Here is a 16,289-nt window from a genome sequence, read left to right on the forward strand (position 1 = left end):
ATACAATTCGTAAAGGCGTAAAAATTGTTGGTAACGTTTTAAGTAAAATAAAGCCTGCCGGTTTTTCCTTCTCGTGTCCCGTCGAAGAGAGGGAATTGTAAAGGGATTGGAAATAGTCGCGGGGAAAATTAAGATTAAACAGAAGAGTGCAGAGAGAAATAAACTGGCGCAGGAATTTGCTCGCGGTCCTTATGGCCTTCCCTAAGGACAACTAGGCAAGCGAATAACTGGTTGCAGAAACGGTACGTTTATGGAGACAGCGGAATGGGTCCGTCCGGCCGCGCGATAAGTGCTCGTAGAGTCGAGCGAGCGAAAGAGGGAAAACACGTAAGGGAAGCGGGTAACAACGGCTTGGCTCGCCGGGACATTCCCCGTGGTTCCCGAACCCTCCCCCCTCGTTCTTTTTCGCCACGACCCGCCGTATCTCTCTCTCGCTTGCGAACCCGATAGCTCAATTAGTCACGAGAACGAACTCGCTTTTCCGGGCTATCTCTTTTCCCCATCTACGGCGGTCGGTGGTGTCGGGCCGGTCGCGAGAGAAATGGCCGGGGCCGAGTCCTTAGGTTTAGGAAGGAAGGAAGGGCGGAAGTCGATAAGAGGCAAAGTGGAATCGGGGAAGCGGCGTCGTGGAAGCGCGTAAGCGAAAGATGGAAGAGGGAAAAAGGCTCGGCGCGAGGGTGGCGAGGCGCGACGGCCGAGGAAAAAGAACGGAACGAATGACGGGACGGGATGTCGGCTGGAGAATGCGCACGCGAACGGGAAAGGTTTTACCGCGAAAGTTTCTCGGGGGAACGAACAGAACGTCCGCTCCATGGGCGAACAAACCAGCCCATCGATCGATAGATCCGGAACCTAACCGTCGGCTCGTTTCCTTCGTCTTTTTCTTTTTTTTCTTCTCATTCTCTTCTCTCCCCCCTTGTCCTACCGTTAAGTCCGGCTCGAGGGACGGTACTTCTCAGTGGAAGCCTAAAGTTACAGCTCGAGGAAAGAACACGGTGTAGTGGATCTAGTAGCGCCGTGAGTGAATCACGAGTTAACGAGTGAATCGAGTTAGAGGTTTGAGATGCGGAAGTTGCTGAAAGTCTTATTGGAAAATGAGAATGCGACGCGTGTTGTTGAGCGTTAGAAGGAAAGTTATCGGTGCAGGTTAATTGAATCATTTCTCGATTGTATATACTTAATTGAAAGGGCTGCAATCATTGATATGCATCGTTGATATGCGATATGATCCCATTGCGAAGAAAGCGTCGGTGAAATTTGTAGATATTTTTTATTTTATTTTATTTTATTTTTTTTTTTTAATTTTTATACCGATATGTCGGCACGTATATTGACAAATATTGAATCCAGATTGAAGTACGCCAAGTAGATAAAGTGAAACGCTTTTAGTAGTTTCATGACACCTCTGCCAGAGTGTCGCGCGATCGGGAAAGCCACGTTGATGCGCGCGGCGTGACTTCGTTTCGCGTCAATAACGGGTAACCGAGGTATTTTCGGAATTCCCGATGATTTCCATGGTCAGAATATTTCGAACGTACTGACAGAGGGGAGGGGAAGGGAAAGAGCGGAGGGAAACAGAGAGCGAGAAAGAGAACGGTAACCGTATCACCGCAGGTTGTTTTTTTTTTTTTATTCACGATGAAACACGATTTTTATCAGACGTGCGACAGTGGAGGAACCACGGCGTGCCCGTTTATTCGTGCGTTACACAATACGATCGCGCGTATGTGCGCCGCGCCGTCTGAAAAAAAAAAGCTCCCGATTAATCCGATGCAAGAAGTAAGCGGTGCGTGGAGAACCCCGCGCGAGCGGAGCGTGCTTCGGCGTGTTTGTTCAGCTTGGAATTTTTATCCGGCCAATAGCGGTGCCTTCACCAAATAACGTGCGGCCATTGCTTGTGCGCGCCGTTCCGTCAGCACGTGAAATTCAACAGCGTCCGCAATTGCGAAATTCACCAGGTCCAAGCCCATACACATCTTGCTTACGTACGCGCCCCGAATATTACGTTCATTTTTCTTTCCTCTTTTTATATCACGCAGGTAGAACCGCGGGCTGTTTAATTTTTATTTTATTTTAATTTATTTCTTTTTTTATTTGAGTGCTTGCGCAGAGTGGCTCAACGTTCACGATAATGCGTCGCGAATGCGGCCGAGTTGTAAGACCGTTTTCTCCTAACGAAACTTAGACATAAATTTACCTACTGATTTTCCAAACGACGGGAACTAGAAACAAGCAAAGTTTCTTACGCGCATCGCATCCATTTACCGTGCATCCTCGTGAATGTCGCGAGGAAGCGATCACTCTTCAAAGTTTGTAGGGGGAATTAATAACCGCACGATAAAGAAGGAAATGTATCCCTTTGTCGAACTGTGGCCCGACTTTTTGATTTTACGGCTGGAGAAAGAGAAGGGAGCCAAGTCTTGTGGACAGTTTAGATAGGAGCTGATACAAATAAACTACTACCCGCAGCTCAAACCCCGACCTTCTCCCTGATCCTTTTATCTTTTAATTACGCGGATTTCGCCACTCGCTTAAATTCCCCGCTCTCGCTTTTCCGACTTAAATCCAATTTTCTCAACGCGATTCAATACGGAGGACAATTTATCGTTTAATAAAGTAGCCCCGACAAATTTCTCGCGTGCTAATTATTTTCTATTATTAAAAAGATAATTAACCGATAAGAAGACAAGACGTCATAAAAAAAAATAAAAAAATAAAAAAAAGAGAGAAAAAGTTATATCTAAAAAGAATATAACGTTTCGGTAATAAAATCTGAACTGGTGGGTCGAGATAAATTTTAAAAGTAAACGCTAAACCGACGCTTACGGTCCCAGCCAGCGCGTTACGTCCTCGAAGGAAATAGCGTCTTGAGAGGAGATTCCGTGAGACGAGGATAAATAAGAGGAACGTGCGAATCTCCGGAGAGTCGAAATGTTCCGCGCGCCTTCGCGATCGATATATCCGAAAGGCTTTTCGGACCGTGGGAAACACAGTGATTCCGAGTCCTCGGGAGGAGCGGGTGCGGCAGCCGTTCGTCCGGATAGAACCGTGATCGTTACGGCGCATCTGAATGCGGACTCTCGATACAGCCGCGACGGCGGTGGCGGCGAGAAAAGGAGCGTCCGGCTCCTATCCCGTGTGTACTCGCCCGGCAAGTGAACTTCCCGTGCGGATTGAAAGCGCTGAAAGTCCCGTCGAGGCGAATTGCCAATTGCCCCGTCGTTCTCAGCCGGAGGCTTACTGCGACACGGAATTGAAAATACCTTGCCAGCCCGGCATCCCCGAATCGTCCGCCGCGAAACAGGACTATAGGATTCGTTCTAGCGTGTATATACATACGTACATATTCTCGCAGCCCGTTATTATATACAGAGACAGGTAGAATTTGCGTTCGGGGAAATAGAAAGGGTGGTCTAGGTACGCATTAACCCGTCGAAAAGTTTAATCCATCTCCCGAGATCCTTTCGGACGTGGTTCCCGAAATCTCGTCGATTGCCCGTAGAGAAAATATCAGCCGCACCGACCGAGAGAGATTATAGATAGTAGTTCGGTACCTTAAACTACGCAGACGTCATCGGCTCGTTTGAGATGGTATCTCTGGAGAAACGCGCTTGTCCACCGAGTTTACATCGTACACGGCTCGAGTCGCAGATTAATATCCTTTCGAGCTGTCAACTCGTACCTATCCCCATTAATTTCGCTTCGATCATTAATCGTGTTTCGTATGTCGAACGCCATGAGATCGCAATATTCGTTTATACAATACATATTCCGCCAGTGCACGTTGCGAGTCAACTTCAACGCTGATCGATCTACTTGCGCGCACAAAAGGTCGCGCTTCACGCGTTAAATCGTCGCGAGACGTTGCAAAAAAAAATAAAAAAAATAAGAAAAAAAAAAAAATTTATTCTCGCATCTGGCTCGAAAAATACATATATACTACACATATGCGCGCTACGAAAACGGGATTCGTCCATGCTTTAACGCGCGGAACAAGTGCGTGCGATGACACATATCATACGTCTGGCTTCCCGGACGACGAGCCGCGTACACGCAACAGGCGCGCGCGATCAACAGACCGTGACGATGGAGAGCGTAGTCGTCTTCGGCGAGGCGTAGGCATGTATCGACTGGGAATACCTCGATTGTCAAATGCGCAGGGGATCCGTGTGCGTGTTCGCGTCGGGCTTGTGTCGCGCCGCGCAAAAGCTCAGGCCGAAGCACAGCATCAGCAACGCCACCGAGCCGACGAGCAAGTGGCTCGACCAGGACACCGAGCACTTCCCTGAAACAGACGGCATCTGTCTGTCATTGACTCCGTCTCGACGGCCGGCCGGGGCCTCGATCCACGAGAATTCCCCCGGAGAATAGCTCGGTCGACCTAATCGCCACTCCGAGGTTGGATGTACGAGCCTAAATTGGTCGATGCGCTAATTAAGTCACTTCGGAATTAATCGGGACGGGCGAGTTTCACCTCCGCGTACGTCGCGAGATAATTTCGAATAAATAGTAAAATTGTTTGATATTATTTTTTATTTTTTTTTTTTGATATTTTATCGTAAATTTAAGCGTGTTAATAATTTAATTTAAATTTGAAAGGATGTTGATTACAATTATGCAGTGGATTGGAAATATGTAGCGATCGTTTAAAACGTAACTTTAAATAATAATAATAATAATAATTACGTAGTCACATTTTGTTCTGACGCGTATTCCTACTTGTATCACGATTTATAGATATAGTTTGATTTTCAATCGGCAGGAGATATCATTTAACTAACAGTACCCTCTCGAAATACATGCGATTCGGCCATCATCGCTATGACGTTGGTTTTGACATCGGTTTGACCCACCAACCCGATCTATTTCTGTAGCACTCACCTGGGATTGCATGTCACCTGTGCGCCGAATAGCACGGATTATGTTTTGGTTGGATATTGAATAACCCTCTAAAACTCTATCGAAAAACGAATATGCGCTACAAAACACTACGAAATTTTTTTAATTTTATCAATAATTTTCTCTGCAAAATGACTTTTTGGTAATAAAAAAAAAGGGGGAAAGAAAAAAAAAGCAATATCGAGATACTCGAATAAAAACTTTAAAATTGTAGAAAAAAAATTTTTAATAATTGCAACGCTGTGATTTTCCACTTGACGTAGCAGTTGAACGAAGGATATTTTAGTCGGGTTTGATTGCACATGCAGTTAAACCGATCCGGATACGGATTTATCGAAGGATGATCCCGCGTGCGGGATACAACGTATGCATCCGCAGTCACGGCGAATCAATAACGAATCATCCGGGAATTGAAAAGCAAATCAACGGATCGGCAATGTCGAATCGCATCGTTACGTGCCGCGTTGGGAAATTACGGGGAAAATCAGAAACTATCCGGGAACGGCGAGATGTGGATTTGTGCGTTCCGGTAAGTTACAAGAGCCATAAGTCTCAGCTGGTTCGCGTTAAGTCTCGAGAATGATTGTCGGACGTCGAGTACTCGATAAAACGCTCCGTAAACTCGCTTGCGAAAATGCAGGATGGTACCATTACCGATTCCAGGTCCGTCGCTCGTAGTCGCGATCTTACCGTGGTAGTAGTTTAGCTTTAAAAGCGATCGCGCACAAACACGCCCGCAGATTTCGTCGCGTTACATCCGGACGGTAATTTTCCAGTGAAGACGTCGTTAAACTGGGAAACGAGCGAGTACGGCGGTAACTCTCGTCACCGCGTGAGCGTACGCGCGCGTGCGAGTCCACCGGGCACGTTAATTAGTTATCAAATTAAATCGATAGCTCGCGCGCCGCATTCCGCCGGTATTAAGTCCCCGGCACCATTCCGCTCTCGGTCTGTAATTCGCAGCGCGCCGCGCTTCTACGGGACTCGGAAAACGATGTACCGAGAACGTGAGATACTCACCGAGATTGTAAACGTTGGCCCCTTTCCCACAGGACTCGCGTACCTCCCGGTTATCCCAGCCAATCGGATACATGACTAGGCCGCCGCATATCATCGCTGCTGTAACAAGCAAATGAAAAGTGACCTATCAGTTTTAAATCGCACGCGTTTGAGTTTCAACCGGTTGTATTAAAAAATTTAATTAAACCCCGATATTGAATTTGTCCGATCTATGTATTGTGGAATTGACAACATCGCTGAGGAATAATACGCAGTTGAACGATTCGATTATGCTTTTCGCGAATGTAATGTAATGACACGTTCGATCGCAAAGGTATATTAATGACGCAATTTTATTTACGACTTCCGTAAAATGTAGGTAGGTCGTTATAAACTCACCAGCGAGCAATTGTAAGGAACCTAAAATCCTCGAGTGTCTTGGTGTTTTAAGAATATGTGGGAGAAATGACGACGCTGCTGCTAAAAGCGTCAGAGCGCCGATCACTGCTATCGCGACTCCAATTCCCATCGTGACTGTGCTCGCCTGCCACCAAGCACTCGGTATATCCCAAAAACTGTAACGAAAATTGTAGTAATTGACTTCATGATTAAAAAATTTTTTTTTTCTAAATATATCGGTCAAAAATCTTAATATTAAAAAAATGTTATATAACTTTATTTGTCAGAGGAGTATTTATAATGTAGATTTATCAAATGATTTTTATTCCTCTGCAATATTTTATACGTTTTTCGATATATATTTATTTCATATTTTATTGCATTTATAAAAATGGGATTTACGTTGAATAGTTATTCAAATATTACATTATTGTTTAATATAATAGAACGATTCGAGTAACGTTGAAGTTTTGTTCCAATCAGCGTACAACGTATTCGTTGCAAATTTAGTGAAATAAATTTTATATATTATACAATTGTATACAATATACATACACGAATATAGACTTATATATAAGTTTATGTGTGTATGCACTTATATCTTTGTATTTATAAATGGTATTGTGTGCACCTCGCAAAATTAGTATGAATTTATCGAGCTAGTGCATCAAGCAAAACGAGAAAGTAAATAAATTTTTAAATAATTATGTCTTGATGCAATAATATTATAAGAATAAATTTAAACGTACTATTATTTATTTATTACATTTGTTACGTGAGATTAAAATTTTTACGATAAAATGAAATAGGATTAAACTAAATTATGTTATTACTTTGTAGAATTTTTTTTTCCTTTTTTTTTTTTTTTGATGTCGTAAATAAAATTTAATAATTTGTAATTTGAGGCATCGTGTAATTTGTAACACGATATCTTAGTTAATATTTTTATGTCAGAGTTTACAGGCGAGTTTGTTAAACTTTGGAAAAAGTTCTGTAGTTTATTGATGAAAAATATAGCAATATAATCTTTGAAAATAATTACGTTGAACGCAAAACTTTGCGTTCTATAGAAATTTAAAAAATATGACGTTGAATATATTCCAAATAAAGAATCGGTTCTCGTGGAACTGCCGATGCCGAAATGGTGATGCGGGAGGAATATGGAAACGAACAGAATGTAACTATGCAGAATATTTTTCGTTCTATGCAAATATTATTCGCGAGAGATATCGTCGCGTAAAATATCGTATTATCTGTTTTTAACTTCCCGAAGTTTTGATCCGTTAACCACCATGCACAATATTTTTCACGTGTGCTCTGATGTAAAATAACGTATATTGTTCATTCTTTTATTCGTGGAAAAAAAAATGGATTATTAATTGTAGGTGAACGCTAACGAAAAATTAAAATACCCTTGTTTCTCATATATTTTTCTAACTATTTCCCGAATTTATTTCACGTTTATTTTTAGAAGGCGGTAATTTGCATAGCTTTTCTCTATTAGTTAATATTCAACAAATCGTATTCCAAAAATATTGAAATTGTATCGTCATAATTAAAAACGGGAAAAGAATATTCAACAACATAATATAAATCTCGCAATATTTCGTTATAAAAACTTATTTCTTAAAACTTTTCGTAGAACGAATTATTGATGAATTACGGAATTAATTTTGTTCCGAAAAGTGAATTATCCCCGATTCATAGAGTTTGAGAGAGGTATTCACATATCTGTACACTTATCGTTCCCGCACTGCTTGCATTTCGAAGAGATAGAGAAGAGAGAACCATTTCGCGCGCACACGATTATGTTATCGGATGTTTGGCTAATCGGGAAATTATTTGTGGTATAACCAACACTTTAAAAATCAGATACAGGCCATGATACGGACAGAATAATGCTACATTGCGATATTTCGCGGATGTACAAAAATGACTGACGACGCATATAAATTCAAGTATTTCTTGCGAACGTTAAAAACGTTAACAACAAACTTTTTTTAAAAAAAAAAAAGGTATAGCATAAAATAAAATTTTTTTTTTTCTATATATAATTGACAGCGAATGAAAACCGACGAGCGAGTGAAACTTTATTCGACCGAGCATACGTTGCGCGTGAAAAAGAAACGTACGCGTGGAGCGGCTTCGTCGGATGGTACTGACATCATCCGACCTACATATGAATTTGTGGAAATTAAATCAGAAAGTGCATGCGAGATACACATTTTTAGATCCTTTTCCGTAGCGAGATCTCCCTAGAAAGAGTATAAACGGAATTAAATCTGTAGAGATGACTCATTGTCAGTGCTCATGTTTGCCATACGGTATTCTCGGGTGGGAGAGAAATACTCTCGTATTTTTTCAGTAAAACTTTTCAGAGATGTTAAGGCAATGATATAATTCCATTTTAGTTACATTATGCCAACGTTATTATCTGTCTTAATTAACGCGATATTAACGTCGAATATTGCTTGCTTTAAAATTGATGACGAGGACGGAACGTGTTAAAAAACGAAGTTCTTCCCTGTTACGCGTTTTGAAAAATACATAATAGCGATACACGCGTGTCAATTTTATTTTTTCTATTTCCTCTCCATTGTCCGTGCACTCGTCACGTAAGAACAATCGTCGGAACGATTTCAATACAATTCCATACCGCGACTGACGTAATCGATACACGCGTGCAGGTAAATCGATCGTATTGTTTGGAGCAGCTCGTGTAAAATGTATGCTTGTATATTTCTCGTCGTGAAAGATAGTATAGATAGGCGAAAGCTCATTGATTCAGACGACGTGAAATTAAACTTGAAGCGTTGTTATTATTTCCGCGGCCATCTGTGAAACGCATTGCAAATTGCGCGTGCGGGTCCATCAGCGACGTGTGGAATGCGGAGTGTTAGATCGATTAACGTGTAAGCGGAACGACAAAAAAAAAAAAAAAAAAATTGTGATATAGGCGAAACTTTCATAATTTGTCACGGGTCGCTGCGTCACTTTTACTGCATGTGCAGAAACGTTGCGTATATTTGTGGATCCTCTCCATAGTCGCGATAACAGACGGACCGTAATTCGAATGTGGCATAGAGATCCCAATTTTTGTTTCCAATGCTTTCACCGATTCTACGAAACGAATTCGATCGTTCAGTTGCGGATGAGATAACTCGGTATTCGATAAAGAAAAAACACGATACGAAAATACCCCTCGTATTTTGCGCTGAAAACATGACCGAACTTGATTAATCGTCCGTACATGTGCGTTTTATCGCGATTATCGTTACCACTCATTTTCACGATTATTACAACGCAGATAAATGATATACAATTTGTTTTTTTTTTAATATTGATAATATTAATAATGTTATTGTTAATAATGTTATTATTAATATTACCAGAATATGGTTTGCATTTTATTTAATTAATCTTGATGGAAAAAGATTTTTTTCTTTTGCAAGTATCGTAATTGTAGCTTCGGTGGGCTCTGCTTTGATATAGGAATGTAGTATTGCGGAAATACGTACCTGGAGTACCTCGCGCACTCGTAAACTATCTCGGGTGGAGCATTAGGTGTCCTGATTCGTGGATAGTTGCAACGCCGAAAGGAACTAAAGTACGCGTCCGCTTTTCCCATCAGTCGTCCCTGAAATGTACAAGGCGGTAGTTTACGCTTCTGCGTTTTAATACCGAGCTTTTTAAAATACATAAAACACACCGAGGCACGCTAACTTGGAAATAAAATCTAGGGAGTGAATTTAAGATCGCAGCTTAATAAAAGAAAAAAAAAAGAAAGAAAAAGAGTCGATAAAAATACAGTAGGGCCTTATAAATATTTAAAAAATTTGTAGACTTAATTCGATCCTCCTTCTAACGTAACTTCCTTGTTTGTGAAATGGAAGGTAATTGCAGGAATAAGACGAAGAATATTTGAATAAGTGTAAAGTAGAAACGTCGACGTCAATTTGATGCCGTTTGAACGGTGTTGATTCGTAACGCGAAGATCCTTACTGCATCGCGCGAACATGCAACAGCAGGGGACTTACATTCTATTCATTTATATGCGAAGGCGATGGCACAGCGAGGGAAATTTTTGCCTCCTTTCAAGACATTTTATACGTAGTCAAAGAAACGGAAAATGTCTCACCGCTCTGTTTGAATGCTTTTGATTGCTTTTCTTAATGTGGAAAAAAAATATAACGTTACCGTCTGGCGAAGGTGGTCGTAATAAGCTCGCTTATCGTTTGCCAAATGCTGTTTTCTTTCAGTACATCTCTCTCTTTATTTTATTTTTTTTTTTAAATTTTTTTTCCTTATTTATTTTACTTTTGTTTCTATTTAAAGCGCGATAAGTAACAATCCGGTTGAAAACATAATTGCACGATTTTAAACAAATATATTGTATTAATATAAATCGGTGATGAATAAAAAAGTATTTCTTTTTCTGTTAAGGAGATTTATAAATGTATATGTTATATTAATTAAAATTATTAACGGTAGATTTATTTGCAAACGTAATGAGCGCGTAGTAAAATATTTTAGCACTTAATCTGTACTTATAAAATTACGCGTGTAAAAACATTAAAAACTGAAAGGAGATAAAAATTTGTTAAAACTAATTAGTTTTAAAGAGAAGCCCCGTACGTTAATTAAACTGATGAAACGCTTTGGATAACAAAATTCCTCTTGAAACAGTACTCCTTTATGGTTCTAGATTCCTTTAGCGATTTGCTACCGCGAACCGATACATCATTAATCCTAAACAGTACAAACGAGCTCTCAGAAACGAAATATCCACGATCAACGGTAACAAGATCTCAGAGAAGCAAACTGTAACTTCTCCCTACTGCCCCATGAATCCTGAAGCCGTAAAGGGATTTATCGAAGTCCGCGTACAAAGTTAAGCTGTTCGGAGAAAATGCAAAATAGATTTTCGATAGAAAAGGTCACGGGCAGTCTTCCGGTTGTGCTAACTGAAAAGTCGAATACTGTTGTTCGCGCGACGCGGGTCGCGTAAAATATCAGCAGTCCCGCTACGAATAGAGCCGTCATTTGCAAGCTACATACCTTGAATTTGCGACATCGACCAGGCCAGGTAAAGGCAAGTGGTAGTCGCACAAAGTACAAAGTTACCCTACCCCGATGATATTCGCCTCATCAACTCCTCTCTACTAAGTTGCCCGAGCGTTCTTGTCTCGTTCAAGAATCTTGTACGCGTAACGAACGTCTCGGTAAGTTTCAAGGACCGAAATTTTGCCTCGCGTCACAGCCAGAACTTCGTTACGCTTGTTGACAATGCCGGACTGTAGTTAGAGCGAAATCATTCAATTGTGTGAATTACGGCACAGCGTAAGCGCAATTGCTATTCCATTACGTTATCTTAATTATTATTACATTCGCGTAATTATCATCGTCAACAAGCACTTTTCCTTTCGCTAATTTAATTTCACGATTCTAGGTCTAGACTGACGATAATTTTGAAATCTTCATTATGTTAATTAGTACATCGCGTCGACATTTTCCTCCTTTCGTGCCTTTTATCTGAATATTAATTTATTTTCAATTCATTATTTTTTTTTTTTCCTTTTTTTTAACTTTGCCGAGCTGCTAATTACATTACGATACGTAAAAATAGTTAAGTATTAAGACACTTGTATCGCAGGAACTAATGTTTCAGTTTCCTTAGTTCGAACGTAGTTTAGGAACGAAGAATCCGATTACTATCGCCGCTCTACGATCTATCTTGTCGAACGACTCAAGCTCGTTCGATTTCTCACGTTTTCTTTGCCCCTTCTTTTGCCCCTTATTTATCTACCTTCTCCGCTCTTCTTATTTCCAAGTTGCTCTTTTCCTGGCTGCACTTCGCTTCTGTATCTCGCTTCTTTGTCGCGAGCTCCGTCGCAAGACGCGGTCTCGTACGATTTTACATCCCGCGCATGAATAGATGAACACGAAAATGAAACATGAGAAGCTAATATCGTTATCCGTTGCACCCTCCTTGTAAATAACGTTACGGTCTTGTAGCTACGTTAGAACTCACGATGACGAAGGTGGATATCTTTTTTAAGACGGAACATCTTTTATTTCCGCATTCTGGCGAAAGACTCGCGCTTCCGGCTCTCGGCTAATTTATTGAGAAACACATAGGTGCACGGGTATAATCGGATTACATTTAACCGCGCGGCGAAAATCAAGAATTAATAGGAATCGCCGTTGAAGATCAGCTCATTGTATCCTCTCACCGTTCGTAACTCGACCTCGGGCAAGTACCTGAAATTCGAGCCCGTGTTTTAACCGTTCGATTTCTCAATGAATCGCTCGAAAGTGATTAATGGAGTAGCGCCGCTCGAGCATTTGAACCCGCGCAAAAAGCACGTATAACGTAAGAAACGTCGCGAGGAACGTATACGAATTTTGTTCTCTCGCGAGCTTATAATTTTAACGTGGACGCGGCGCGGTGTACCCGAGCAGACAATGTTCATTCATTAAATTACACACTCGATGTCTTATTTAAATCGTGAAATATTCACTGTACACTCGTTTAAACTCGCAAAATTATTGACGTAGAATTTTAGTGGTTAACCACGGAAATTTCGCCGTTTTATCGCGGCGCCCATTAAATCGTTTTACGATCCGTGCCAGAGAAATTGTCGCAGTCGTCAAAATTGTCGATACGTGTTCTCCAACGATAAACGAGAATACGAAAGCGACTCTTTCATATCTCTACTTCATCATCGTCTTAGCGAAAATGCGAACTTATGTATGCGTGCGCGCGCGTGTGTGTGTATGTATATATGTGATCGTACAAAATACCAAATGATCCCTCGGCGACGTTGCAAAAACGTGAAAAGAAAACGATATCATTTAGTTTAACAGCGATGGAAGGGTGTGCAGCTATGGCAAACTTCAACGCGTTCGATAAACATAATTCTAAAAATTGCCAGTCATTCTAGGTAAAAGTTACCTGTCACTCTCGCTCCCCAATCGTACGTAGGTCGAGATTATCGGTTATTATATCATCATAGAATTAATTAATTTGATCAGCAATAATGCTATTTTATCGCATCCGAGTAGACGAATTGCCTTCGTATTTATCGATACGGTGCTTTATCGCCTCATTAATGTCGCGCGTTAACGACCGTCGGAGCGCCGATGTACCGCGCGATAGGAAGAGAAAGCGATATTGATTTAATTATAAAGGAGATATATTTAGTTTTCGGGGTTAGCGCGAATCCGAGAAAAAACAAGAGGCAAGATGCAGAAATTATCACTTTTCGTTAATCGTTTGCGACTACCTTATAACTTTCAAGATTTTCTCAGTTAGCTATTATAATCTTGAAAAATTGTCACAACGTCAAGGAAGTCGGGCGAACTTTTAAAGAATAAATCCCGACGTTCTTGGTGAGAGAGCTTAATGCAATTAAAAGCGCGTGACGCGCACGCTCACCTGAATCCAATAAGGCAAATAAAAACCAGAGCAGGCTAGGATCGAGGCCACGGTGGACAGAGTAGCCCACAGCACGCATAGCACTGTCATCTCATCGGTTTAGGTGTCCCCGCCTCTCTCCCTCACGCGCGGTAGTTCATTTTCCATCCGTGCATAACTATAGAGTATCGATGCCGCAAGCGGTACCAGGATCACGAACTTTGACGCACTTGCACCGGGCAGATCGGTATCTGCCTACGATCGACGACGGACAGCCGATCCCTCTCGACAACGTTGACCCCCTCGTCGACGTTAAATCGCCCTCTCTTTACGTCACGACTGGCAAAAGGCGCCGATCGATCGTGCGGGTGACATTTATTAGGGTATTGATGTTCCTGCCGCGGCTCGTTTGACACTCACGGGGCGTTAATTCCGAGATCGATCGGGCCGGCCACCTAATCGCGGATCAGAACGTGCCTGGCGACGCGCTCTCTCTCGAGTTCGAGCATCCGAGTGCTTTAATCATTCCCTCTTAATCACCGGGCCTTCGTCGTCGTTTTTCCGACGTGTACCACCGCCTACGGGTAGCCGCACGTGAGGCCGTTAATTTAGCTTCCGCGAGGAATTACTTCGCTCGTAAAACGTGACCGAGATGTCGCTCAGAATATCTCTTCTTCGAAATGAGTCGCGCGGTTAATTTCGATCTCCGTTCTATAATACGCTCCGCGGTGCGAGATTCAGGCCGAGTGACGAAGCGAGGAGCGGATGTCTCGCTTACGCATTGGAATAGCGATAAAAAAGTTGTCCTTTTCAAACGATCCCACGGTTCACCAGCTGCTAGCAACTTCCGCGGTCGATCCCACCCTTCCTTCCGCCTCACGCCATTTACAATTAAAAAGTTTATTATCCCGCAATAACTTATTAACGTCGCTTCTTGATGATTTCTTTTCGATCAGCGTCACAAAGATTGCTTCTCGAGTTCACAGTTTCACGTCGACCGTTGACTCCCGGCTAGTAGCTGAAGACGCGACATTTATTAGAGACGGAGAAAACTCTTCGGTGGAGAAAGCTCGTGGAGTATAAATTGCATCCTTTGTTTTTAGTAACGTCACGCTGCTAGTTTACCGAGAGTTCGTTCTTTATCGAGAGAGAGAAATCCACTTGTAGGCTCTAGTTCTCGAAGATATAGCGTCTCGTCTCACTGCCAGACGTTTCCTTCGTGGTTAATTATAGACTTGACCACTCTGTCGTGGCTCGCTACCCACGCTCGTTCTCCGCCGCGATAAATGAGGCATTCGTGTGACAAAATACTCCTATCATATCAAGACTCGGTCACCCTAAAAGCTCACTTCGCGTTTGCGGTGGGGAAAAATCTCGCGGGCGTCGCGACGCGAAAGTTAAACGTCCAAGCCGGCAACTTTTTTTTTCCAGGTGGAAATTTAATTTTATCTCGAACGGCACTAGTTTTTCGTGCGAACGGAGGGACACCTCGGTTACCTTAACCGACGACGAGAGGCGTGTTACGTGCGCGGGTGTTATCCGACGTCGTCGTCGTCGTCGTGGTCGCGCACGGCGCCGCTTCGTGGCTGCGACTGAACGTTCTCCACTCGGCAGCGTTCCTCCTCTTCTGGTCTACCCACCCGCGCCCGTTCGTACCGCGTCGCGGCGCGACCGCACCGTGTGGGAGAACCGAGGGCGCCTAGCGACGCAGCATCCCGCTCTTGTCCTCTCGGACATCTGCCCAGCACACGGCGTGCACGCGCGGAGGACGGCGACCGCGGATACACGCGTTACACGGCGCGACGGACGTGTGCGTGCGCAACATAACACGTGTACGAATCACGCCACCAGCGGGAATCTCCTATGTTAATGGGAGATCAAATAATCGCAGTGCATTTACCCCTTTTCCGCCCCCTTCACCCCCTGTCGCTATCCATTTGCTATCGTTATTCGAAGCCTTCGATTCCGCGATGCAACGTCGGTGAGATTCAAAGTAAAATATTGTTAAGAAATCATCACCTTTATGTCCCCTATTTTTTAAACTAAGAAGAAACTTTTTGTTCTTTTTTTTTTACACTTTTTTCACACCGTATTTTTTTTTATTTTTTTACTCTCTCTTTTTTTTTTTTTTAAACATGTACCGGCATGATCGATACAATGACGAACGGACTCTAACGGCGTTCTTGGTCCCTGGTGTATCGGTTTAGGGATGAAGGGTTCGACGCTTTGGTTGTCACGGCTAGGCCAAAATAATTGAGGGCTTATACCGTCCACATATACTATTACTCGTTAATAATATCATGGCATGTCGTTTAATATAACTGACTGTTCAATTATTTTAGCTTGCTACATAGTGTCTCAAAATTATCAGAAATCTTTTTAGTAGCTGGTTCATTAATTAATTTTGAATTTATTTGTCTTTGCAATCGTGTCAATATATTAATAAATTCCGAGTCATAAATATATCAGGAATAGCATTGCGTTCGGTTTTAAATACATGCACTTGAGGATAATTTGATTTTATTTACGTCATGTTGCAAATAATTTTATGAAATAAATAAAATAAAAATATTTT

At 42.1% G+C, this 16,289-nt stretch overlaps 1 protein-coding gene and 1 long non-coding RNA gene across 3 annotated transcripts in view; one reads left to right on the forward strand and one right to left on the reverse strand.

Annotated features, from left to right (window-relative positions):
- LOC139111747 (uncharacterized) overlaps window positions 1–16,289 on the forward strand; it is an 85,977-nt gene that overhangs the window by 44,099 nt on the left and 25,589 nt on the right. The window lies entirely within an intron of this gene.
- On the reverse strand, window positions 1,616–15,706 carry LOC139111702 (LHFPL tetraspan subfamily member 6 protein). 2 transcript variants are annotated; one of them, XM_070672175.1, is made up of 5 exons: window positions 13,736–15,705; window positions 9,816–9,934; window positions 6,298–6,473; window positions 5,920–6,018; window positions 1,616–4,285 (listed from the first exon to the last, which is right to left on the reverse strand). In XM_070672175.1, exons 1-5 carry the CDS (start codon window positions 13,823–13,825, stop codon window positions 4,149–4,151), a joined length of 621 nt encoding a protein of 206 aa, XP_070528276.1. In that variant the 5' UTR covers window positions 13,826–15,705; the 3' UTR covers window positions 1,616–4,148. The 2 variants fall into 2 exon arrangements, with proteins under 2 accessions (XP_070528276.1, XP_070528275.1); XM_070672174.1 differs by lacking the exon at window positions 1,616–4,285 and having other exon boundaries at window positions 4,304–6,018; window positions 13,736–15,706.

This window comes from Cardiocondyla obscurior, linkage group LG25 (assembly GCF_019399895.1).
Source record: "Cardiocondyla obscurior isolate alpha-2009 linkage group LG25, Cobs3.1, whole genome shotgun sequence".
NCBI classification, from domain to species: domain Eukaryota; kingdom Metazoa; phylum Arthropoda; class Insecta; order Hymenoptera; family Formicidae; genus Cardiocondyla; species Cardiocondyla obscurior.

Bases quoted from the DNA above. Each gene is read 5' to 3' on its own strand.
- LOC139111702 (XM_070672174.1), bottom strand. From the start codon at position 13,825: ATGACAGTGCTATGCGTGCTGTGGGCTACTCTGTCCACCGTGGCCTCG. The intron at 9,935-13,735 runs GTGAGCGTGCGC...TGTACATTTCAG, and splicing joins ATTTGCCTTATTGGATTCAG to GGACGACTGATGGGAAAAGC. The intron at 6,019-6,297 runs GTGAGTTTATAA...TGCTTGTTACAG, and splicing joins TTCCTTACAATTGCTCGCTG to CAGCGATGATATGCGGCGGC.